At 42.4% G+C, this 27,711-nt stretch overlaps 1 protein-coding gene across 1 annotated transcript in view; it reads right to left on the bottom strand.

Annotated features, from left to right (window-relative positions):
• atp6v1c1a (ATPase H+ transporting V1 subunit C1a) overlaps positions 1-27,711 on the bottom strand; it is a 91,651-nt gene that overhangs the window by 15,388 nt on the left and 48,552 nt on the right. Inside the window, exons 6-10 of the mRNA XM_072261951.1 lie at positions 21,596-21,687; positions 21,278-21,376; positions 9,051-9,119; positions 5,543-5,635; positions 5,362-5,455 (exon numbers count right to left, since the gene is read on the bottom strand). Coding sequence (XP_072118052.1) covers positions 5,362-5,455; positions 5,543-5,635; positions 9,051-9,119; positions 21,278-21,376; positions 21,596-21,687 — 447 coding nt within the window. The remainder of the gene's footprint in view (positions 1-5,361; positions 5,456-5,542; positions 5,636-9,050; positions 9,120-21,277; positions 21,377-21,595; positions 21,688-27,711) is intronic.

Raw genomic sequence — 27,711 nt, forward strand, 5'->3', positions numbered from 1 at the left:
AGGATCTAATGCAGCAGAGTTCCAAACTTAAAACAGCTTTCATCCAGGGAATAAATATTCAAGAAAATGAGTGCTGACTTTCAGGGCTTTCAGAAACTGCATTTTCTTCACTTTAATTGTGCAAACCTCAAAACTCATTGCTGAATAGTCATTCTCGGATCATGGCCTGTAACAAACTGAGTGCTGCAAGGATCAGTACTGACACTACAACCATTTGCGACACAAATGGGTGACCCCTGCATGATGGACGGAAGAGGTCTGTGCTCCTTGAAAACAGATCATAAGGTATTCACAATTACCGGGGGGGGGGGGGGGGGTATAGCTTGGGTAAATGCAAGCAGACGGTTTCCACTGAGGTTGGGTGAAACTAGAACTAGAGGTCTTGGGCTAAGGGTGAAAGGTGAAACGTGAAACGTTTAAGGGGAACCTGAAGGTGTACTTCTTCACTCAGGGTGGTGAGAATGTGGAAGTAGATGCAAGCAGAATTGGTGGATGCAGATACAACTTCAACACCCAAGAGAAATTTGGGTAGGTACATGGATGGGAAGGGTATGGGTGCAGGTCAATGGGACTAGTTGGAATAATAATTTGGGCAGACTACATGGACTGAAGGGCCTGTTTCTGTGCTATAGTTTTCTACAACTTTATAATCACAATTATCAGAATCAAATAGGTCAAGAAATGCAAATTAAATAAAAACACAATTGCACACACTTGTTTTTTTGCCCCCACGAATTCTGTAACAGCAAATTTTATTCCTTCAATTAAAATTTTTGGAAAGCAAATGATAAATTCTGTAATGACAAATTTGTTACTTAAACAGCTGTAATGTGGGGGGAGGGTGGCACCTGTATATTCATGATCTCAAGGCAGTAGGTACACTGTATTTGCGAATGAAATACAGTTGGGTAGAATAGTAAGCTTGAGGATGATACACTGAGATATTCATAGGTTAAATAAGAGAGCAAAAAGTTGACAAACGAAATATTATGTGTGAAAGGGAATCTGTTAACTTTAGAAAGCTGAATATTTAATATTTAAACAGAAAATTGAACATGGTGATTTTTTTTTAAGATCATAAGATTAAACACCTGTACGTCAAATCACATAGAGAAATAAGTTGCTTGCATCAACTCAAACCAGCAAAGTTGTGCTTTGCAGCCCATGCTGTGTCGCCATGTTTCCTGTGCCACCATAGTATGCCCACTACGTACCACCCTAACCATATGTTTTTAGGAATATGGAAGAAAACCAGAGCACCCAGAGGAAAGTTATGCAGTCACAGGGAGAACATACACACTCCTGACAGAATTGGCAGGAATCAAATTTCAATCTTACAAATAGTGCTGTAAAACAATGAACTAACTGCTACGCTACCTTGCCACTGATAATTTGGGTGTTCTTGTACATGAAACACTGATGGCTTGCTAGCTTAGGTTTAAGGGAAGAAGGGAAAGATTTAATAGAAGCCTGAAAGCAACTTTTTAATTATATACAGAGGGTGGAACATGTGTAGAGTGAGCTGCCGGAGGAAATGGTAGAGACAGGAACAATAACAACCTTTAAAAGATAGTTGTACAGGTATATAGATAGAAAAAGTTTAGAAGGTCATGGGCCAAATGCTGGAAAATTGGACTATCCTGGGTATCGTGCAGGTTATTAGAATAAGAAAATGATGGTTTTTATTTCAAAGGGGATGGAGTACTGAGGTAGTTAAGTCTAAAAACAGCTGCAAAGGCATTAGTGAGGACAACACTGTTCAGATTTGTTTCTTTTATTCAAGATTTATCATCACTGGAGGCAGTTCAGCAATGTTTCACAACAATGTTTCTGGTTATGGAGGGAATGACATTTTCTTTTAAGTACAACTACTTTCATATATAATTCGTGTTCAGTTTGCGCTCATTTATAATCAGAAGAGTGCTGATCTTACTGAAACACAATATTCTTAAAGGGCTTGACCAGAGCAATCCTTTTTTTATATATATATATATATATATATATATATATATATATATATATATATATAAAAGCAGTAGCCAATCAGAGATCATAAGCGTGAGAAGATATAGCCCACTCAGGTTCGCTATTCAGTACATAAGGCATTGACTTGCAGCAGTTTGGAGTTTTGAGCAGTGACCAGTCAACAACTGGGATTGATTGGAAAGAACAAATTAAAATAAGGCGGAGATGTGGAGCGGCCATTTTTGGAGTGGACAGTATTGGAGTAGGGAATTTGAGGCTTGGGTAAGAGAAAGCAAAAAAGCTGTAAATAGGTTTTATCCCCCCAGTTTATTTTTTTTCCTTCTTTATACTCAATTAGAGCAGTAGGGATGCCAGCCAGGATAGTTGAAGGCTCCTCTTACGGGATGTGGTAAGGCAGGGAGACCTCCAGTGTCCCCGATGATTACACCTGCGAGAAGTGCATCCAGCTGCACCTTCTAACACTCCACATTAAGGAATTGGAGCAGCAACTGAATGAACTCCGAATCATTCGTGAAGCCGAGGGGATGACAAATAGGACATATAGCAAGGCACTTACACCCAGGGCACAGGACACAGGAGACTGGGTGCCAGTCAGGACAGGGAAAGGGTTAAACAGCCAGTGCAGAGTACCCCTGTGGCCATCACTCTAAACAACAGGTGCACCACTTTGGATACTGTAGAGGGGAGATGATCTAGCAAAGGCAATTCACAATGATTAAGCCTCTGGCACTGAGTCTGGCTCTGTGTCTCAGAAAGGAAGGAGAAGAGGCAAGCTGTGGTGACAGGGGATTCGTTAATTACAGGAACAGGAAGGTGGTTTTGTGGAAGAGAATGAGATGCCCAGATAGTATGTTGCCTCCTAGGTGCCAAGGTCAGGGACATCTCAGATTGAGTCCTCAGCATTCTTAAGTGGAAGAGTGAACAGCCAGAGTCCGTGGTCCACGTAGATACTAATGGAACAGGTGGGAAGAGTGGCAAAGTTCTGCAAAGTGAGTTCATGGAGTTAGGTGCTAAGTTAAAGGGCAGGACCTCCACCATTGTAATCTCAGGATTGCACCCATGCCACATGCTAGTGAGCCCAGAAAGAGGAAGATTATACAGTTTGACATGTGGCTAAGGAGTTGGTGTAGGAGGAAGGGCATCAGATTTTTGGATCACTGGGGTCTCTTCCAGGGAGAGACGGGCAGTTTGTACCTGAACTAGAGAGGGACAAATATCCTTTCTTTAATTATTAATCTTTTTATTGATTTAAAAGGAGCATAAATACAACAAGAGGAGAATTATCTCAAAAAAATTATATATATCAGTAACAATATAAACCGAGATTAAGATAAACATTGTCAAAATCATAGATATTGTTAAACTAGTATAAAATATATAATAAAAAATGAAAATAACAATTCTCCTCTTATCAGTTTATGAAAAGAAAAAACATTGGGTTTTAAATTTTTAAAAACCACTACACTAAAAAACAAAAGGACTGGGCAGTCCATTTTGAGGATACAACCAAAAATAAAGAAAGACTTTCTGATCAAATCTAAAACTTCAGAAAAAAAGATTGAAAGAGTAATAAATCAAATTAAATGAAAATATTGAATAAAATGTCGCCAGATTTGCTCAAATTTAAAAGATGTATCAAATGTCCGACTTCTTATTTTCTCTAAACTTAAACAGGACATAATGGAGGAGAGCTAATAAAAGACCATAGGTGGATTAGGAGAGGGACAAATATCCTAGTGGGAAGGTTTGTTAGTATGGCATGGGGTGGGCAGGGGTTAAACTAGAGTTGCAGGGGGATGGAAACCAGAGTGTCAGTAGAGATGGTGGAGAGTTGTGAAGACAAATATTATTAAGACCTCAGACAAAGTCAGGAATAAAAAGGTTGAGCATGGTGCAACTAATGTCCTGATCTGCGCATATATTGTAGGAAAGGCATATGAGCTCAGGACAATAATCAACACATTGAATTATGATATTGTAGCTATTAGTGAGACTTGGCTGCAGGAGGGGTAGGACTGGCAGCTCAACAGTCTAGGGTTCTGTTGTTTGAGATGCAACAGAACGGCCCGAAATGTTGTTTACTCTTTTCCATAGATGCTGCCTGGCCTGCTGATTTCCTCCAGCATTTTGTGTGTGTTACTTAGATTTCCAGCATCTGCAGATTATAGGAAATTATTGGTCAGTGAGCCTGACATCAGTTGTGGGAAAATTATTGGAAGGTATTCTGAGGGACCAGTTTTATCAGTACTTGGATACACAAGGACTGATTAGGGATAGTCAATATGTGTGTAGGTCATATCTAACCAACCAACCTTAAGTTCTTTGAGGAACTTACCAGGGAAAGTTGATGAAAGCAAGGCAGTGGATGTTGGCTATATGGAAAATTTCTATTTAAGATGACGCTACCAAACATATGCAACATCTCACTGGTGGTTTAAATAGAGGCATTTCAGTAGGACCAACCAGGGTAGGTCTTACACAATGAACGGTAGGGCACTGAGGAGTGTGATAGAACAAAGGGATTTGGGAATACTGGTCCATAATTCATTGAAAGTGGCGAGACAGGTAGATAGGGTCATAAAGAAAGCTTTTAGCCCATTGTCCTTCATAAATCAAAGAATGAAAACAGGAGATGGGATGGTATGTTGAAGTTGTACAAGACATTGGTGACTCCGAACTTGGAGTATTGTGTGTAGTTTTGGTCACCTACCTACAGAAGAGATGTAATTAAGGTTGAAAGAGTACAAAAAAATTTTACGAGGATGTTGCCAGAACCGGAGGACCTGAGTATAAGGAAAGATTGACTAGGTTAAGACTTTATTCCTTGGAATGTAGAAGATTGAGGGGAGATTTCATAGGGGTATACAAGATGATGAAGGGTATAGAAAGGGTAAATGCAAACATGCTTTTTCCACTGAGGTTGTGTGGAACTACAGCTAGAGGTCATAGGTTAAGGGTAAAAAGTAAAAAGTTTAAGAGGAACATGCAGGGAAACCTCTTCATTCAGAGGGTTGTGAGAGTGTGCAAGAGCTGCCAACACAAGTGGTGCATACGAGCTCGATTTCAATGTTCAAGAGATGCTTGGATAGGTACATGGATGGGAGGGGTATGGAGGGCTCTGGTTCCAGTACAGGTTGATGGGAGTAAGCAGTTTAAATGTTTCGGCATGGACTAGATGGACCAAGGGGCCTGCTTCTGTGCTGTACTTTTCTATAACTATGATTAAGACAAGAGAGTAAAATTACATAATGAGTGTCAATTAAAATTCTTCGCTCAAAAGAATTACATGTCTTGGAATGACCGTTAGACATAAGAGACATAAGATGGGACTATTTGGCCCATCAAATCTGCTCTGCCATAGACTTAAGCACATACAAACTGTTTTTTCTTGTCAGTTGAAAGACGAGTCATCTCTTCTTTATCTGCTTTCAGTTCCTCCTCATTATACTGGAAATCCCGCACGATAAATCTAGAAAGAAAGCAAGAGAAAGCTGAATGTATCAGGTTTTTAAATATGCATAACTCTAATAGAAATTATTCAACCAGGAATTCTTACTTATTCTCCCTGGCCTTCAGTCGAAAGTCATCAACTGCCTTCCTGAACAATGTCACATTATATAGGCCACAATCAGAATCTTCGTATATCAATCTTGAATGGAGGTAAAATGGAAGAAATATTAATAAAGATTATTTGTGTAGATTTTGCTTGCCTTAGTCCATGGTGTGGTCACGTTCAGATGCACAGGGTTTTTTCCTCCCTAACCTCATGCATTCAAGTATGTTAATGTTCTCAATAATGGCAGGATCCAACACAATGGAGAAACTTTTATCCTAAAATTTGAGAGCCAGCAATGCCCCTCCCTTAGTTTTGCCAACATAGACTAGCATTTTAAGTGCTTTTGGATATCTGACAGTGCAATATGACTACTTAAAACATCCAGCAGTATTTGAACTTCGCGTAATGGGCAATGCTAGCACTCGCAGTGGTAGGCAGTGACTGAATAGCCCCACTAGCAATCTCAGCACAGTATGGCAGTGCTCAGTTGGATTGTGTTTATTTGGTTGAGTCCTTTCTCAGTTTTTAACATGAGATGGGGAGGCCATTGATAATTGATGAGCAGTGTATTGGATGGAGGGGAGGACAATAAGCCGAAGAGGAGCATGAAATGTGTTTTCTGAGCATTGAATAGACTTGCCCAACTTGGGCTGTGATGTCAGCCTCTCCCTTCCGAAACACCTCCCACAACTTCCCTTTACGTGCTGCCTACTGATTTATAGGAGCGAACAAACTACCAGTGTAGTAGAAAATTGTAGGGAAATTTTAATTCTAAAGGTGGTCCAGTGTGGTGATTTTTGAATAGGAGGTGTAAGTTTGAAGAAGAGAATTCTAGACCTAGGCCTACGGACAATTCTGATAAGCTTAATGATGAAGAATTACAATCTGAATCATTTCACTACACTAGTGAAACAACAGATACAAAAAAGTCCATCTTTTCAAATAAACCAGCTTATCAGTGAGTTTTATATGGACTGGTGATCCAAGTTGTCATATTCCACTGTGCCTAGTCGGTGGCAAACAACATACAAATGTAGCAATGGCTCCAGCAAAATTGAAAAGACCCTTAACTACAAATCACAGCCACATGACACATGAAAGTGCTGATTATTTTAAACTATTGGAATCTTAAAACAAACAGATTAAAGCTTTTGAAAATAAAGTCACAGTCAGTAAAACGATTCAGGAAGCAAGTTATTTAGTAGCTTTAAGACTAGTTCACTAGAGAATGTTTAAAAAACTGTGGAAACTTGGACAAAGAGCACACCAATCCTCTGCTACATACAAAATTGGTGGCTTAGCAGAGGAAGATTTCTCAACAGGGTGTTTGAGCTGAAAGATGAATTGCATGAGTGCTTTTCAGAAAATAGTAGGCCAGATTTTGCTGAGTGCTTTGAAGTTGCAGAATGGCTGCAGAAACTAGCCTACTTAACAGACATTTTTCAACATATGAACCAGTTGAACAAGTCTGTGCAAGGCCCTGGAGAAAATGTTTTGACTTCAAGTGACAAGATTCTTAGATTTAAAAGTAAACTGAATCTTTGGAAAAATCATGATGCAAAAGGAAATTGCGAAATGTTTCCGTTGCTACTTGGGCTCAAGAGTGAGGACGGATATCAGAAAGTCTTGAGTCTTATTGAAAACCACTTGGAAGAACTGCAGAACAAGATTGAACAGCATTTTTCCTCCCTTTCAACACATGTATGACTGGGTGAGGGACCCTTTCCCCAAACATTCTGCTCAGCCTGAGAACTTGACTTTGAGAGAAGAGGAAGAACTTTGTGAGCTGCACTCTGGTCGTGCACTCAAGGTGAGATTTATTAACCTGCCCTGGACAAGTTCTGGATTTCTGTGAAAGAAAAATATCCTGCCATTCATAGGAAAGCAATGAACATTTTGCTGAGTTTTCAACTTCTTACATGTGTGAGCAAGCTTTTTCTTGTTTAACATTTATGAAAAAGGGAAAGAGAGATTAATTTCAGAAAGGTAAGCTAAAAATTCAATCTCTACTCAAAAAAGCATTGACAGTTATTTTTGCATTATATCTACAACTTACTGATCACGCTAAAATACCGTGAGCTGTACATATAAAAATTTTTAGGCAGGGGTTCCCTGAGATCTGAAAATTATTTCAAGGGTTCCTCCAGGGCAAAAAGGTTGAGAAAGGCTGCTCTAGAGTTTACAGAGAATGGTGCAAGAAACAAAAAAAAAATCCATGGAGTAGCAGTTCTGTAGACGAAAGGACTTTGTTAATGAGAGAGGTCAGAAGAGAATGGCTAGACTGGTTCAAGTTAACAGAAAGGAGACAGCAATTCAAATAAACACACGTTACAACAGTGGTGTGTAGAACAGCATCTCTGAACGCACATGTCGAACTTTGAAGTGCACGGGCTACAGCAGCAGAAGAAGACCATTCTTGTACCAAATTAAGTGACCAATGAGTGTAGGTTTTAATGCACAAAGTTTGTTAGCTTGCTTGTACGTGGACACAGACTGAGCACTAAATTATGTGGATAGGTCTCATTTCAGATTCGTTCATGGTTTATCAAGTACATAAGATATAGAATGTGGTGTACTTTAAATGTAATCATTTCTTTGCAACAAATGTCATGCCTTCCCCAGTTCTAGTCTTGGACCAACAACACACCGAAGCCCAACCCTTGAAAACACTAAAATTTAAAGCAGCAATGAAATTGATAAATTTTTCCTTATTTATCAAGAAACTGCACACTTTCCAGTTCTTTCACCATTTAAAAAAAAATCACATGAACAATGTTTCGAAGGGTCCAGCAGATTTCCAAATTCTCACATCTGGAACTAAACACCAACTTGCACTGCCCGTCTTCAACAAAAATTCACATCCAATGTATTAGTATTCTGAAAGTGGAAGTAGTTATATGAACTTTAATCATTCATAGAAAATCCAACTTCACATGTATCATTGAAAATAATACCTGAATATTTATGAAAGCCCTAGTAAGTACAAATTTTAAAGCAAATGTAGTGGTGCTGTTCTGGAAGCATGCTTCATTGGAAAGTTAAGCACTCAAATATTTGTACTCTGATTAACTTTATGGTTGAGAACAAGTTGTCTTTAATCCCACTTAAAAATACAACTACTTTCCCCATAAAATTGTGTTTTCTTCCCCTATATTCTGCCCTTCCCATATAAGTTTACTCCAGGTTGTATCAGAATTTTCTACATACCCCCCCCCAAATGAAGCAAAAATTATCTTTAATTCAATTTGCCACACATCTCTATATACTCTTTCTCCACTCTCTTCCCACTGAACCAGAATTCTGAGCATCATTAATCTTACTATGCTGCTGAACCATTACACTACAGTTTCCAGGTTCTCTCCCCCTCTGCATCTTGGATACAATCTACAAATTATAACCAGTTTATTTAAGATGGTCAAAATCAAAGTCATAGCAGTAAGCATTGCTCAAATTTTCAATCAATACCAGCTGGAAAGTTCACAAGAAATAGATCATATCTCTTCCTTACTTGCTTGAACGTGGAACCACCATCTCTGCTAGAGTTTCATATGTTTTTTCCCATTCAGCATAATTTGCTCTAAAGAAGAAAAGCATTTTAATTAAAATATATTAACTCCAGATCCAGATATTTTTCCACATCTGATAAATACAGAAACAGAGCTCAGCAAGATGACCGCCTTTCCCGTTGAGAGTATTCCGTGACAGTGTAACATATACAAGTCTACCGATAATGAAAGCTAAATGGCAGAGGGAGCAGAAGGATGCAAAAGGATAGAAAGGTAAAGTAAAAAGCAGTGACAGAGAGTATAATAAAAAAGTCAGAATATGCACTTTAAATCAATGTAATAGAAAAACAAGCAACACACATAAAATTTGCGGGTGAACGCAGCAGGCCAGGCAGCATCTCGAGGAAGAGGCACAGTCGACGTTTTGGGCCAAGACCCTTTGTCAGGACTAACTGAAAGAAGAACTAGTAAGAGACTTGAAAGTGGGAGGGGGAGGGGGAGATCCGAAATGATAGGAGAAGACAGGAGGGGGAGGGATGGAGCCAAGAGCTGGACAGGTGATAGGCAAAAGGGATATGAGAGGATCATGGGACAGGAGGTCCGGGGAGAAAGACAAGGGGGAGGTGGGGAAAAGCACAGAGGATGGGCAAGGGGTATAGTGAGGGGGACAGAGGGAGAAAAAGGAGAGAGAGAAAAAAAGAATGTGTGTGTATATAAATAAATAAATAAATAACGGATGTGGTACAAGGGGAAGGTCGGGCATTAGCGGACGTTTGAGAAGTCAATGATCATGCCATCAGGTTGGAGGCTACCTAGACAGAATATAAGGTGTTATTCCTCCAACCTGAGTGTGGCTTCATCTTGACAGTCGAGGAGGCCGTGGATAGACATATCAGAATGGGAATGGGACGTGGAATTAAAATGTGTGGCCACTGGAGATCCTGCTTTCTCTGGCGGACAGAGTGTAGGTGTTCAGCAAAACGATCTCCCAGTCTGCGTCCGGTCCGCCCATATATAGAAGGCCGCATCGGGAGCACCAGACGCAGTATCACCCCAGCCAACTCACAGGTGAAGTGTCGCCTCACCTGGAAGGACTGTCTGGGGCCCTGAATGGTAGTGAGGGAGGAAGTGTAAAGGCATGTGTAGCACTTGTTCCGCTTACAAGGATAAGTGCCAGGAGGGAGATCAGTGCGGAGGGATGGGGGGGACGAATGGACAAAGGAATCGCGTAGGGAGTGATCCCTGCGGAAAGCGGGGGGGGGGGGAGAGAAAGATGTGCTTAGTGGTGGGATCCCATTGGAGGTGGTGGAAATTACGGAGAATTATATGTTGGACCCGGGGGCTGGTGGGGTGGTAGGTGAGGACCAGGGGAACCCTATACCTAGTGGGGTGGCAGGAGGATGGAGTGAGAGCAGATGTGCGTGAAATGGGGGAGATGCGTTTGAGAGCAGGGTTGATGGTGGAGGAAGGGAAACCCCCTTCTTTAAAAAAAGGAGGACATCTCCTTCGTCCTGGAATGAAAAGCCTCATCCTGAGAGCAGATGCAGCGGAGACGGAGGAATTGTGAGAAGGGGATGGCATTTTTGCAAGAGACAGGGCAAGAAGAGGAATACTACAGATAGCTGTATTAAAGCATATTGCAGATACTGGAAATCAGAAGCAAAGAAACAGAAATTGATTGAACACTCAGCCCAAACCTTTTGTCTCTTTCCACAGATGCTAAGACATTTCTTTCCACTGATGCTGCCTGAGCCTCCACAGTATTTTCTGTTAATATTTATAAGCAGTGAGTTTGAGCAATCTTGTTGCCTATAGTGAGATCTTGGTGCTCTGGTTCACAAGATGCAGAAAGTAATCATGCAGATAAAATAAGAAACTAAGAATACAAAAGCTTAAAAACGCAAACATGAGGAAATCTGCAGATGCTGGAAATTCAAGCAACACACACACAAAATGCTGGTGGAACGCAGCAGGCCAGGCAGCATCTATACGAAGAGGTACAGTTGACGTTTCGGGCCGAGACCCTTTGTCAGGACTAACTGAAAGAAGGGATAGTAAGAGATTTGAAAGTGGGAGTGAGAGGGGGAGATCCAAAATGATAGGAGAAGACAAGAGGGGGAGGGATGGTGCTAAGAGCTGCAAAGTTGATTGGCAAAAGGGATACAAGGCTGGAGAAGGGAGAGGATCAAGGGACGGGAGGCCTAGGGAGAAAGAAAGGTTGGGGGGGGGGAGGGGAGGAGAGAAATGCATAGGATGGGCAAGGAGTTATGGGGGGGGAGGGGGGAGGGGGGAGGGGGGAGGGGGGAGGGGGGAGGGGATGATATATATAGATAGATAAAGGGATAGAGTACAAAGGGGAGATGGGGCATTAACAGAAGTTAGAGAAGTCAATGTTCATGCCGTAAGATTGGAGGCTACCCAGACGGAATACAAGGTGTTGGCCCAGACGGAAAATAAGGTGTTGAATATAAGGTGTTCGTCCCCCCCATCCTTCCCCACCGATCTCCCTCCCAGCACTTATCCTTGTAAGTGGAACAAGTACTACACATGCCCTTACTTTTCCTCCCTCACCAACATTCAGGGCCCCAGACAGTCCTTCCAGGTGAGGCGACACTTCACCTGTGACACTCACATCACGCTGGACGAACTCAGCAGGTCGGGCAGCATCCGTGGAAACACTGACTGATCGTATCCACGGATGCTGCCCGACCTGCTGAGTTCCTCCAGCGTGTTGAGTGTTGCTTTGACCCCAGCATCTGCAGAGTATTTTGTGTTTACTTCACTTGTGAGTCGGCTGGGGTGAAATACTGCGTCTGGTGCTCCCAATGCAGCCTACTTTATATTGGCGAGACCCGACGCAGGCTGGGAGACCATTTCACTGAGCACCTACGCTCTGTCTGCCAGAGAAAGCAGGATCTCCCAGTGGCCACACATTTTAATTCCACGTCCCATTCCTATTCTGATGTCTATCCACGGCCTCCTCTACTGTCAAGATGAAGCCACACTCAGGTTGGAGGAATACCACCTTATATTCCATCTGGGTAGCCTCCAACCTGATGGCATGAACATTGACTTCTCTAACTTCCGTTAATGCCCCACCTCCCCTTCGTACCCCATCCGTTATTTATTATTAATTTTTTTTTCCGCTCTCTCTCTCCTTTTTCTCCCTCTGTCCCTCTCACTATAACTCCTTGCCCATCCTTTGGGTTCCCCCCCCTTTCTTTCTTCCTAGGCCTCCGGTCCCATAATCCTCTCCCTTCTCCAGCCTCGTATCCCTTTTGCCAATCAACTTTCCAGCTCTTGGCTCCATCCCTCCCCTTCCTGTCTTCTCCTATCATTCCGGATCTCCCCCTCCCACTTTCAAATCTCTTACTATCTCTTCTTTCAGTTAGTCCTGACGAAGGGTCTCAGCCCGAAACGTCGACTGTACCTCTTCCTAGAGATGCTGCCTGGCCTTCTGCGTTCCACCAGCATTTTGTGTGTATGTTGATACAAAAGTTTAGTTGGCTATTGCTTCAAGAGGACTGAAGTAAACACGTGGGTCATCAACTCATGCTTAATTCAATCACGCAATCTGTACTGCTTAGAATTCTCACCTTTTTTCATTGCAAATGAAGATTCTACAAGAATTATAATGAAATTAAATAGGACTTTGGTACAAGTTTCTTTGAGTACTGTATGCAGTTTTTTTTGTACCTGTGCTTAAAAAAAGCTGAATTTGTGTTGGACTCAAGAGTTATTTGGATTCACCATACTGATTTCTAAGATAATTATAATGAAGATATAGAGTACAAATGTTTAGTAAGAAACATGGATCAAGTGAACAGCTAGGTAGTTTTTCCCAGTTTGGAAATGGCTAATACAAGCTGCATAACTTTAAAGTAATTGGACAAAAGTATAGGGGAGGTGTCAGAGGTGTTTCTTTTTCCTTGTTTTTTTTAAAAAGAAGCAGAGTGATGCATGGAGCACACTGCCAGGAGAACTGGTAGAGGTAGATACATTAGGGCCATTTAAGAAACTCTTAAGCATGTGGATTATAGAAAAATGGAGGGAGGACATGTAAGAAGGGAAGTGTGAGAATGATCTTAGAGTAGATAAGAAGGTCGGCACAACCCTGCTGGTTGAAGGGACTATACTGTGTTGTCGTTTTCTATATTCTATGGAAGGCTCATATTTATATGAAATTTCAAAACAAGGTGTGATCTCACCAAGCTATAAAAGGTTCATATAAAAAGGTTCACAGAAGTTATTTCCTCGGGCTGGAAAATCTTGAGTTAGAGGTAGTATCGCAGGATAAGGAGTGGAGAGAAATTTCTTTAGACATATACATGTCACAAGATTGCACTGAGCTAGAACCTGCACCATTAAAGTACACCTCGTTGCTTTATAAAACGTAAGTTTAAAAGCATCTAATTTTGCAATTCTACTTTCAACCACTAGATGGAACATGAAACAACATTATCGGTACTTAACTGTCTAAATATATTTAACTCCATTTTAAGTATTAAGGTCTTATGATTCAAGATTTCATCTTCATAACAAATCCAGAGTTCAACAAAATCACATCTACTGTGGCAAGTGATTATCATCTTCGAACAAAACATGTGGATCAGAAACACGGAACAGAATCAGGAATCCATCAGAATCATGGTCCATTTCCAACACCTCCCTCCCCTTTCTGGATCTTTCTGTCTCTGTCTCTGGAGACAGCTTATCCACTGATGTCTACTATAAGCCTACTGACTCTCACAGCTATCTGGACTATTCCTCTTCTCACCCAGTCTCTTGCAAAAATGCCATTCCCTTCTAGCAATTCCTCCATCTCCGCCGCATCTGCTCTCAGAATGAGACTTTTCATTCCAGGACGAGGGAGATGACCTCCTTTTTTAAAGAAAGGGGCTTCCCTTCTTCCACCATCAACTCTGCTCTCAAACGCATCTCCCCCATTTCATGCACATCTGCTCTCACTCCATCCTCCCGCCACCCCACTAGGAATAGGGTTCCCCTGGTCCTCACCTACCACCCCACCAGCCTCCAGGTCCAACATATTATTCTCCGTAACTTCCGCCACCTCCAACGGGATCCCACCACTAAGCACATCTTTCCCTAACCCCCTCTCTCTGCTTTCCGCAGGGATCGCTCCCTTCGTGACTCCCTTGTCCATTCGTCTCCCCCATCCCTCCCCACTGATCTCCTTCCTGGCACTTATCCTTGTAAGCGGAACAAGTGCTACACATGCCCTTACACTTCCTTCCTTACCACCATTCAGGGCCCCAGACAGTCCTTCCAGGTGAGGCGACACTTCACCTGTGAGTCAGCTGGGGTGATATAAGGCGTCCGGTGCTCCCGATGTGGCCTTCTATATATTGGCGAGACCCGACGCAGACTGGGAGACCACTTTGCTGAACACCTGCTCTCTGTCCACCAGAGAAAGCAGGATCTCCCAGTGGCCACACATTTTAATTCCACATCCTGCTCCCATTCTTACATGTCAATCTACGGCCTCCTCTACTGTAAAGATGAAGCCACACTCAGGTTGGAGGAACAACACCTTATATTCCGTCTGGGTAGCCTCCAACCTGATGGCATGAACATTGACTTCTCGAACTCCCGCTAAAGCCGCACCTCCCCCTCGTACCCCATCCGTTACTTATTTTTATACACACATTCTTTCTCTCACTCTCCTTTTTCTCCCTCTGTCCCTCTGACTAAACCCCTTGCCCATCCTCTGGGTTCCCTGCCCCCTTGTCTTTCTCCCTAGGCCTCCTGTCCCATGATCCTCTCATATCCCTTTTGCCAATCACCTGTCCAGCTCTTGGCTCCATCCCTCCCCCTCGTCTTCCCCTATCATTTCGGATCTCCCCCTCCCCCCTCAAATCTCTTACTAACTCTTCCTTCAGTTAGTCCTGACGAAGGGTCTCGGCCTGAAACGTCGACTGTACCTCTTCCTAGAGATGCTGCCTGGCCTGCTGTGTTCACCAGCAACTTTGATGTGTGTTGCTTGAATTTCCAGCATCTGCAGAATTCCTGTTGTTTACAGAATCAGGAATCTAGTTCTCTCTTTGAATCTCAGCTCGTTCGAGATTCTGGATTGTTTATTGTCATTTTTCAGTACAAGTGTAAAAGAGAACAAAATGATTCTTCTGGATCCAATGCAGCATAAAAAATGCAATAAGCATAAAGAACACAAAAACCTCAATAAATAAAAAATATATAAAAGCAATCCTATAAAGCACAGTATACAAGGGCAGCACAGTCTCGGTGGTGCAAGAAGACTCATGCATTAGCAAAGGCAAATAAAAAGAAGGCAGAACAAGTGGAGCAGCATTGTGAGAATGGACCAGTGTTAGAATGGAGAGCCTTTGGCTAGGTACATATCTGGTAAGTTTCTTCTTATTCTTCATACTTTGTCTATTAGTATATAGTTAGAACAGTGAGAATGGCTCCTTGGGCTGTGGTGTGTTCTTTATGAGAGATGTGGGAATTCTGGAAGACCTCCAGCCTCCTAGGAAACCACATTTGGACCAGGTGCACCAAGCTGCAGTTCCTCAGAGAACGCGTTAGTTATTTTTTCTGGAACTACAGTTCAATGACCATCAGCTCATATACAAAACTGAAAGTGATAGATAGTAGCTACAGGGAGGTAGTCACCCCTAAGTTGCAGGAGGCAGGAAAATGGGTGACTGTCAGGAGAGGGAAGAGAAATGGGCAACTGGTACAGAGTACCTCTGTGGCTGTTCCTCTCAGTAATAGGGAGGGGGGGAGAAAGAACTGCAGCAACCAGGTCTCTTGGCATTGAGTCTGATGCTGAGGCTTAGAGGGAAGAAGGGAGAAGAGGACTACTGTAGTGATGTGGATTCCACAGTTAAGAGTAGACACAAGATTCTGTGGACCTGATAGACACACCTAGATTCCGGAAAACTAGCAACAGAGGAGCTGAGGGCAGTGTGGACAGGGCCAACGAACTTAACCTTCTTTAACAGATCTGACATTGTGACCCCTGCCCATCCCCCACATGAGCCATCTGTTGTCAGCCCCCAATCAACACATGTTCCACTCTCCCATCCTACCCCTCCTCACAGTCCCCCATCCTGCTCTCATGACTATACCCCTCCCCCACACAAAACCACCACGGTGAGCTTCACGGCTGAACAGGTGAGAAGACAGCTGAAACGTCTCAACCCAAGCAAGGCTGCAGGACCGGATGGTGTCAGTACCAGGGTGCTCAAAGCCTGTGCCCCTCAGCTATGTGGAATACTTCACCATGTATTCAACATGAGCCTGAGGCTCCAGAGGGTTCCTGTACTGTGGAAAACGTCCTGCCTCGTCCCTGTGCCAAAGACGCCGCGCCACAGCAGACTCAATGACTACAGACAGGTGGCATTGACCTCCCACATCATGAAGACCCTGGAGACACTTGTTCTGGAGCTGGTCCGGCCTATGGTCAGGCCACACTTAGATCCCCTCCAGTTCGCCTACCAGCCCCGACTAGGAGTTGAGGATGCCATCGTCTACCTGCAGAACCGTGTCTACGCCCACCTGGACAAGCCAGCGAGCACTGTGAGGGTCATTTTTTTTTTTTGACTTCTCCAGTGCATTCAACACCATCTGCCCTGCTCTGCTGGGGGAGAAGCTGACAGCAATGCAGGTGGATGCTCCCCCAGTGTCATGGATTCTTGATTACCTGACTGGCAGACCACAGTACGTGTGCTTGCAACACTGTGTGTCCGACAGAGTGATCAGCAGCACTGGGGCTCCACAGGGGACTGTCTTGTCTCCCTTTCTCTTCACCATTTCCACCTCAGACTTCAACTACTGCACAGAGTCTTATCATCTTCAGAAGTTTTTGGATGACTCTGCCATAGTTGGATGCATCAGCAAGGAAGATGAGGTCAAGTACAGGGCTACTGTAGGAAACTTTGTCACATGGTGTGAGCATAATTATCTGCAGCTTAATGTGAAAAAGACTAAGGAGCTGGTGGTAGACCTGAGGAGAGCTAAGGCACCAGTGACCCCTGTTTTCATCCAGGGGGTCAGTATGGACATGGTGGAGGATTACAGATACCTGGGGATACGTATTGACAATAAACTGGACTGGTCAAAGAACATTGAGGCTGTCTACAAGAAGGGTCAGAACCATCTCTATTTCCTGAGGAGACTGAGGTCCTTTAACATCTGCCGGATGATGCTGAGGATGTTCTATGAGTCTGTGGTGGCCAGTGCTATCATGTTTGCTGTTGTGTGCTCGGGCAGCAGGCTGAGGGTAGCAGACACCAGCAGGATCAACAAACTTATTCGTAAGGCCAGTGATGTTGTGGGGATGGAACTGGACTCTCTGACGGTGGTGTCTGAAAGGTTGCATGCCATCTTGGTCAATGTCTCCCATCCACTACATAATGTACTGGGTGGGCACAGGAGTACATTCAGCCAGAGACTCATTCCACCGAGATGCAGCACAGGGCGTCATAGGAAGTCATTCCTGCCTGTGGCCATCAAACTTTACAACTCCTCCTTTGGAGGGTCAGACACCCTGTGTTGATAGGCTGGTCCTGGACTTATTTCATAATTTACTGGCATAATTTACATATTACTATTTAACTATTTATGGTTCTATTACTATTTATTATTTATGGTGCAATTGTAATGAAAACCAATTTCTCCCTGGGATCAATAAAGTATGACTATGACTATGAGATGGTATGTTGCCTCCCAGGTGCCAGAGTCAGGGAAGTCTCAGATCTGGTCCACAACATTCTAAAGAGGAAGGGTGAGCAGCTAGAAGTCTTGATAACAATTACATAGGTAAGAAAAGCGAGGAGGCCCTTAAGAGAAAATTTAGGGAAAGTAAAACAACACACACAAAATGTTGGAGGAACAGAGGAAGCCAGGCAGCAATCCAAGGAAAAGAGTACAGTCAACGTTTTGGGCCAAGACCCTTTATCAGGACCAGAGATTGCTCATGCAGACTTGTCAATTGCATCAACTTCACAATGAACTTTCACCCTTCCTTCAAATTCACTTGGTCATCTCAAACACCTCTCTCCCTTTTCTTGATTACTATCTCCATCTTGGGAGACAGATTATCCACCGACATCTCCAACAAACACATCAACTCCCACAGTTGACTTGACGATACCTCTTCCCAACCTGTTACATGCAAGGATATCAATCCCTTCTCCCAGTTCCTCCCCATCCACTGCATGCAAGGATGTCATTCCCTTCTCCCAGTTCCTCCCCATCCACTGCATCTATTCTTATGGTGACGCTCTGCACTCCAGAATGTTCAAGATGCTCTTTTTTAAAAAAAAAACAGAAAAAGGGGTTCCACCCCACTTCTATTGATGGGGCCAACACCTGCATCTATTTCCCGCACTTCTGCCTCACTGCATCCCCCACTAGACATAACAGGGATATAGTTTCCCTTTTCTTCACCCACACCGCAAGCTTCTACATCCAACATACCTCCAGTACCTAATAAAGTGGACACTCAGTGTACGCTCAAGATCTGCTGCTGCAATAGCCCATCCACTCAAGGTTCGACATGCGTGTTCAAAGAAGCTCTTCTACACACCACTTTGTAACGCATGGTTATTTGAGTTACTGTTGCCTTCCTGTCTGCTTAAACCAGTTTGGCCACCCTCCTCTGACCTCTCTCATTAACAAGACATTTTTGCCTGCAGAACTACCACTCACTGGACACTTCTATTTACATTTTTTGCACCTTTCTCTGTAAACTCTAAAGATTATTGTGCATGAAAATTCCAGGAGATCAGCAGTTTCTGAGATACTCAAACCAACTCATCTGGCACCAACAATTATTTTATGGTCAAAGTCACTCAAATCATATTTCTTCCCCATTTTGATTTTTGGTCCAAACAGCAAAGGAACCCTTTGATCATGTCTACATGCTTTTACACGCTATTCTGGTTTATATAAAACTTCCATCTGATTGTACCACTTGCTGCCACACGATTGGCTGATTAGATAGTTGCTTTAACAAGCAAGTGCACAGGTGTACCTAATAAAGTAGCCACTGAGTATATTCTGTGCAATTTCCACCATCTCCAATACAACCTTATCACCAGTCACATCTGCCCTTCCCCTCCCCACTGGGATTGCTCTCTCCATAATTCCTTTGTCCACCCATCCTTTGTCACTGATCCCCCTTCCTTTTATCCCTGCAACCTCACTAAGTGCCACATATGTCCCTCCACCATCCATGGCTTAAATAGTTTTTCCAGGTGAGATAATACTCCAATTGTGAATCTATCTGTGACATTGGGGAAATGACACAGATTGGGGGAGGGGGTGGGGAGGCATCTTTACTCCATCAGCTGTAGCAGATAAGATCTCCCAAGAAACCAGCTATTTTCAATTACCTCCACTACTTTCAAGTTGAGGCCAGACACAGATGAGAAAAACAGCATCTCATATTCCATCTTGGCCATCTCCAACCTGATGGCATTAACATTGATTTTTCCAATTTCTCGTAACCACTCCCCTCAGTTGAACCCCCCAATCCTTTTGTTCTCTTTCCCTAGCCCGCTCTCTCAATTTGGCAACTATCTACACATTCCTCCCTCATCTCCCATCCTCACATTTCCTACCCTTTATTCCATGGTCCACTCTCCTCTATTAAGTTCCATCTTCTTCAGCTGTTTGTCATTTCCACCTATCTCCAAGGTTCTTACACCATTCCCACTCCTCCCTCGCCTACCTGCCCATCTTCCTCCTCTCCCATCGATTCGCCCATCATCCACCAGCTCTCGTTCCATCCCCTCCTTCCCCACTCTTCTCTCCAGTCCCAAAAAGGTTTCTCAACCCAAAACGTCAGCTGTCTGTTTTTTGTTAGTTGCTCTAGAATTATCTATTTTCATTCAGATGTCCAGACACCTGTAGTACTTAGATTAACAGCTTAAATATTATCTGCCATCTTCAAAGGTTTGAGTATGCAAATTTCAATGTGTTCCAATATATCCTATATAAAATTTTGTTGTATCATTTAGCCTACCTTCTATTCCTCATCAATTGTCCAAACTCAAATTAAGAATGTGTGATTGTACAATGGTTCAGAAGCTAAAGTCCAGGCAGATTCGGATTTATATCACGTACTGTACACTGAAACATAGTGAAATGCATCCTTTACATTAACAACCAACACATCTGAGGATGTGCTGGGGCAGCCCACAAGTTCAGGAGAAAGATGCACAGTGGGTTTCTGGGCATTTGAAATGGCCAGTGATGGTGAAAAGTGGTTGAATTCACATCCTCCAAATAAGAAATTATCCTGAGACCCTCCAACCAATTTGCAAGACACCAGAACACTGAACTGTCAACATCAGGCACACCAAGGGAGCAGCTGAAGATTCAAAGTGGGGCTAGACTTGGCCATAGTCTTCAGGAAACACAACCTCTGTGAATACGGGCATGGGTTATTGAAGGTGGCCTCACTATGGGAAAATGCAGGCAGTGGACAGCTGCAAAGTTGGGAGAAGGGTGGAGGGAGGGGTTTGAAAGGAAAAAGCCATAATGGAATTGGGTATGGACAAATATGCATATCATATGCATCTCTCAGTATACGTGTCCACGTAGATACACATGCATGCCAAGTCCACGTCTGGAATTACAAGTCCGCTGGAAGCCTGAGTTTGAACAAGGCCTTTCCTAGGGTTAGAGGGCTGTATGTGCATGGGTGAGTGACAGGGAGGAATGGGGCTTGTTTTGCTGTTGTTGCTTTGTCCCTTGCTAAGTTCCGTTGTGCTACATTATGTGCTGTTCTGCTGAGCATTGTAATATTACTTCTATGCTAGGTTGGCGTCAGTATGAATGGCCTCATTTACGGGTATCCCCTAGCACATCCTTGGGTGTGTTACTTGTTAATGCAAATGAAACATTTCACTGTATGTTTCATTGTACATGTGATAAATAAATCTGTATCTGAATCTCCTTGCCACAGAATCTTGCTTTGTCAACCCCATGCTGTAGCTAATGGGCAGCAGCTATCCTAGGTTAAAAGAAATCAAGCAAAAGCTCTTCTGCACTTGAGAGGCCTTAGATTTTTTTGATTAAGTAAAACCACCAAAATCAATATGCTCATTCTGATTTTTCAGTTATTATCAATATTTGTTTCTTTCCCAATCACTGCACCCTGGCATGAAGAGTAATCAATGCTAATGAAGTATGCAATTTAAACTTATTAAATTTAAAAATATATTTGAAAGTTACTTACTTGGGCACAACTACCAACAAAGTAGTAAGATAATCAGAGTCCATTACGAAGTCGTCCTTCTTCACAATATCAGCTAGGCTTCTTGTCATCAAACTTCCACTACAAATGACCACATGACAATACAAATTAAATACCCATTTCCTCTGGCAAAATCCATTGAAATAATTCTAAGATCCATTTACTGAAATTTGAAGGGCTAGGTTTGAAACCAAAAGTGAGAGAATTGAAAAAAAAAACTCAAAATTGTAAATTACATGGCAAGTGATAAGTATTTCATGTCCAGCTATAATATGGGTAATATATTAAAAGGTAACTTACACGTTCTTCCTCTCTAGATTCTGCAAGTTTCCTTTTAGATTGTTGTATGCTGATGCTCTTGCTTTTAGATCATTGTCAATCTGTGATACTTGCTGCAAATTTGCAAACAATTAATTAATGGTTTATTTACTTGAAAATAAATGGACATCTGAAAATGCCAAATTTACCTTGCATAATTCATGAAATTAACCGTTTCAAGACAGATTCCACTGCTATAATACTTAATTAAAACTTTTGGTGGGGGGGGGGTGGTGGTTATTGGATTTACCCAGAGCATTAGCAAAAGAACGAATGTCCAAATTAGCAAGGACAAACAAAAGGATTGGAAAAGCCCATTAGTGCCATGTTTCTCTAATGCTCTCATTTAATAACATTCAACTGCCTTTTCAAAGACATCCCTTGAATTTATATTATTTGCTGTGAATATACTTAATATACCCTGTACAGTGGACTCCAATTAACTGGGCTATCAGTTAATCGGGGCAGCTGCTTGTTGGGGTCAACTCAAAAAACTAAAACTAAATTGAGAAAGTAGCAGGAATTCCCTTCATTTATTTGGGACACTATGTTGTTTAATTGGTACAGGAGACTGTTGCTGAACAGTTTTTTTTTACAGGTGTCAGTCACATGCATCTCTATGGCTGTTAGACACCACACTGTGCCTAGAGGAAACAGTTTTAAAATAGCATCAATTGTATGTGTTTCTGTTCAAAATGCAGTGATTTTTGTCACTGAAAATTGGCAAGACAAACAGTGAGACAATTCAGAACTGTTTGCTCTTTGCAGTTTCAAGAACACAGGCTTGGAGATGCCAGAAAGGCCTGTGAGTGAAAATGAAAGTCAGGAATTATGAAGAATTTGAAGTTATCAGCAATCACCTTGAATGATACAATAAAAATGAAGATTTGGAGAATGTAATTGTCGAAAGCATCGTATGAAGGCAGTCTATTTTCTGCACTAGATGTCGGCACTAATTTTGTTCATTTACAGTTAATCAAAAGAACATGGCTGCGTACACTGGATGAGTTCCTGTTGATAACTATTGTGAACTAATACACAGATTTATAGTACTACAGTAGGATTGATAATGTTCTAATCTGTTCTGTATTTCTTTAAATACATAATCTTTATTCAGTTAAACTGTAGTTTGTCTTTTTTTAAGATATACCTTTCTAACTGTTTCCATGAAACTTCAGCTAATTGGGGCAGCCGCTTAATTGGACCTAAATGTACTGGTCCCAATGTGTCCCAATCAACTGGAATCCACTGTATTTGCACACCTCCAGTTCCTAAATGCAGTATAAGATCTGTTCTCTATGGGTCTTTTCAGTGCCATGTTTCACCTCATTTCTTCTATTCTGGTTTTACACCAGGAAAAACTTTAGGTTAAGGTTTAAAAGGTATAATTAATCAGTGAAATGAATCAAACAGAGACAAACATGGAGGAGGTCTCTTGTCCTCTACAAGTTCAAGTTTACGGTCATTCAACTATCATCATCATGTGCCATGTCCAGTTTGAGCTTTGACTGCCATGGCTCACACACTCCTGTTTTGGGTCAAGTGGATCAATTCATTGGTATTCATTTCCAATTCTCTAGCTGCTGTGTTTCCATACCAGACGGTGATGCAGCTGGTTAGGACAATCTCAAAAATGCTCCTGTAAAAATTGGTTAGAACAGGGTGGCGGGTGGGAAAGAGCCTCATTCACTTCAACTTAGGAAGTGGAGACATTGCTGTGCTTTTTTGTCCAAAGAAGTGCTGTTGAAGGATCAGGTAAGATTATCCACTATGGGCACTCTCAGAAACTTGGTGCTCCTAACACACTCCATGGAGCATGCACCATGAGGAGTGGTCAGTCTGCACCTTCTTAAAGTCCACAATCATCTCTTTGGTCTTGTCCACATTGAGTGTCAAGCTGTTATGGTCACACCATTCTACCTGCCACTCTACATCCTCTGTACACTGTCTTGTCATCGCCATTGTTGATGAGCCCTACCACTGGTGTGTCATCAGTGAAGTTGACAATTTGGTTTGAAATGGATCTAGCACTGCAGTCATGCTTCAGTAGCATAAACAGCATCCCAGTGTATGAGGCACCATTTTCTAGCTGGGACAGGACAGAGTGGAGTGCTAAGGTCAAGGCATATTTGACATCATCAGTGGACCAATTTGAGCAATAAGCAAACTGGAAAGGATCCAATCTAGCAGGAAGATGGGATTTAATGTGATCCATAACCAGCCGCTCAAAGCACTTCATTATTGTTGAAGTCAGTGCCACTGGACGGTTATTATTAAGGCAGATTACTGTTGTCCCCTTGGGCACCAGGATGATAGTGGCTACATTGAAGCCTGCAGGGACAGTGGACTGTTGCAGAGAGATGTTCAAGATGTCTGTTAGAACCTTCTTAACTGGACAGCACCTGACCAAGCCAACAGCCCAACAGCTTTACATATTGACTATTACATCTGTTGTGGCTCTTTGGGCTGAATCATACTTATCTTTGGCTGTGGCTCAAAAGAAAACAAGAAGCTATGATGCAAGTATCATAAATTGCAGGCAGGTTCAGGAGTCAGAGTTCCACGCAAGCAGAAGAATTGAGGTCCGGAAACCTCTAGGGTATGCGAATCGATGAGACTAGAGTTTGAGGCCTAATGTTCAGTGACCGACAGGTCCTGGGGTCAATGATGAGGATCAAGGCCCAAGGGGCAATTAGAAGTCCAGAAATCAAAACCAAATGGCTGGAGCCCCAAGTCTGCGGATCTCTGTACGTGTGCTGGGATAATCAAAGGGCCAATGTCTGTGAGTCCAAGTTCGCAGGAGAACAAAGACAGCCTACCTTGGAGTTGGAGGTCTGTGTGCATGGAGCTGGCTGGGATGGAAGAAAGTAGCTTGTTTTGCTGTTATTCTTTTGTTGTGTTCTGTGTTGTTCTGCTGAGCGCTGTTGGCACACTATGTTGGCGCAAAAGCGTGTGTCAACATTTGTGGGCTGCCCCCCCCACACATCTTTGGGCATGTTGGTTGTTACCACAAATGTTGTATTTTATTGTATGTTTCAATGTACATAAGTAAACCTTGAAGTAGTTGGCTTTATAAATTTCTCCATCTCCACACAGTTGCACATGAGTGCTGAACATATTGGTGCTACTTTTATTGTACATAACCCCTCTCACTGTGCTGCTGGCACATTACCAAATGTAAAGGTGTTTCTAGATCACCTGTACCGAGGGAATAGACGCAGTCTATTAAGCCCTTAACACTATAACCAGCAGGTGGTGTAGTGGCATCAGTACTGGACTTTGAGGCGAGTGGTTCCCATTTCCTTGCACCTTTTCCATCTACGATGGGTTGAGCGTTGAGCTAGCATCTCAGTCTCAAAAAAAAAAAAAGAAGAAATGGCAAGGCTGCTGCCTGATGCGCCACGAGGCGTGGAGAGGAATAACATCACAATTATACGGTAGTGTATCAGCACCAGTGACCTAGGTTCAATTCCCGCTGCTGTCGTGAGGAGCTTATGCATTCTCCCCGTGACTGCATGGGTTTCCTCTGGATTCTCCAGTTTCTACCCACATAGTTAATTGGGCGGTAGGGGGTCGTTGAGCTCCCAGAAAGGCTTGTTACTGTGCTGTATCTCTAAATAAATAATAAAATGAAATGGCCCTATTCGTTTCAATGGCATCGTTGATCTTTATTCAAAAAGACAAATAAGGGGCAACTACTTATTTCTACCTTTCGCTTTGTATTTATATTTTAAATCAATATACAAAAGTTCTGCATTTAAATATGAATTTTAATGAAGAAATACAGATAAATGTTTTTAAATGTCTATAATCAAAAGTATTTAGACACAGATGAAAAGCTATTTGACAGATCAAGCTATCTGAAGGCCAAACAGGTGATTTGGTGAACTGACCGCCAGGTACCAGCAGCCTCTCCTAGACTTTTATAGTGGTACATGGCCACAGACTGGCCCCAATCTAATAACAAATGTCACTGAATATTAAATCTAGTGACACACAATTGGTTATGTATCTATAGACTAGCATTTTAGGCAATGTAGCAAATCTTGCTGGTTGGAGCTATCAATTCAGAACAGAACAATCTTGCTGGGACTCACTTCTCATCTGATGAAATTATATCTTGTTCTTTACTAGTTACAGTTGAATTGAAGCAGTTTTATCAATTGATTAAATTAATCTAGAATGTTTATTAAATTAATTGAAATGCAACCTAAAATTAAATTTCACTCCATGCCAAATTTGATTAAAAGGATCTAAGACAATAAATTCACTACTAAGCAGAGCATACATTGGGATGATGTACTGATTTAAATTGTGAACTACTCCAAAAGTAGTCCAAGGCCCATTATCTGCGAGTTTGAGTCCACAGGCAGGTTGAGACAGACGATAGCCTGTCCTGGGGTTGGAGGACTACGTATGTGCATTGTGAGGGAAGAACAGGGATTGTTTTGTCGCTTGTTGTGTTTTGTGTTGTTCTACCAAGCATTGTCGGCATGCTATTTTGCCACCAGAATGTGTGGCGACACTTGCAGGTATACACCACCAGACACTCGGGTGTTGATTGTTAACACAATGCATTTTACTGTATGCGATGTACATGATAAATAAATCTGTATCTTGGATATCTCCATCTCAGAATATTCCTTTAAAAAACAAGCTGAATGCAATCCTTGGAATAATTTGCCAGAAGCACACTGCTGACCAGAACAAGTGCATAATCACCTTCATTTCAACCCTTACTCCTTGAACACATGAATTCGAAACAATTTAATACCATCAAAAGAGAATTCATTGTGGAGAGCTAAAAATGTCACATTCCCTGCAAATAGTTTGGACAGTATAAAGATAACCACCAGTTACTTTTGAAGATTCAGGTAACGAATGCATCCTTCTATTATCACTGAGAAATGACATAGACAGCTGATGCAATAGAAAAGCACTCGTGTCTGATTGCGACAACTGCTGAAAGTCTCAGATGCCTGATACCATGTAGATTCCGCTCCGAGGATTGTCACCTGATCACGATGGACAGACTCGAGTTCCTGAGATCCTGAGAGTGGTGCCATCTGCAGTTTAGCTACCTGGCGCTTAGCTTCTGGTAGGGTCACCCATGGCAGTAAGGTTCCAAACAAACAGCGATCCAACCAAAACTTCAAGGGTGGGACTGGCAGAAGATGATATCGGCACACCATAATGGCAGTGAGGCCAGAGAAAGGCTGTGGCAATGAAGAATTCCTAGTTGTCTTGCATTATGTACCACTGGACCCCGGCCCCGATCCGTCAAGGCCTACACATCAGCCTGCCCACATTAAAAAGAGTCATGGACAGATGTTCTCTATGAAGGGAATATACCCCAACACTCAGGAGAGGGCCACAACAGCCACCCAAGAACCCATCAATAGACAACCCCTTAGGAGAATATACTTGCCTCAAGTGATCACACTTGCACTACCAGGTAGAACAATGCAACCCAGATAGCTGATACTCCACTGCATACATTAATTTCCTGGCACAATGTGACTGCTAAGCACACAATTCCACCAATTGCATTGCTACTCTAAACAGCACCACTCAAATCAATCTAACACACTCAGGAAGCACATGGGAAAACCACAACTTGCAGGTTCCCTTCAGTGTCACATCATTCTGACTTGGAAATATATCACTGTTCCTTGACTAACAATAGATCCAAATCTATTTTCTAATATCCTTCTGGGAAACTTGTTCAGAAGCACTGCAGAAGTTCAAGAAACCAGCTCACCACTACCATCTCAAAGGCACAGAGGAATGGACAAGAGAAAGCAGCTCACCACTACCTTCCCAAGGACACAGAGGAATGGACAATAAGTACTGCCCTTGCTACCAACATCAACATCTCCAGAATGAATATAAATATGTGATAGACATTGTACAACCAGGTGCCTTTAAGAGCATTACATCTTTTAATAACACCAACTTTAGCAAATTTACTGACTAAAAGCTTAGCTCATGTCAAATTATAATTTAGCTCTTATAGTTGGGAGGATAACCCTAGTCAAGACAAAGTGTATCTAACCCAGACAGAGTCATTTTTTTTTTTAAATAATTTAAACTTAAGT

This window comes from Mobula birostris, chromosome 1, assembly GCF_030028105.1.
Source record: "Mobula birostris isolate sMobBir1 chromosome 1, sMobBir1.hap1, whole genome shotgun sequence".
NCBI classification, from domain to species: domain Eukaryota; kingdom Metazoa; phylum Chordata; class Chondrichthyes; order Myliobatiformes; family Myliobatidae; genus Mobula; species Mobula birostris.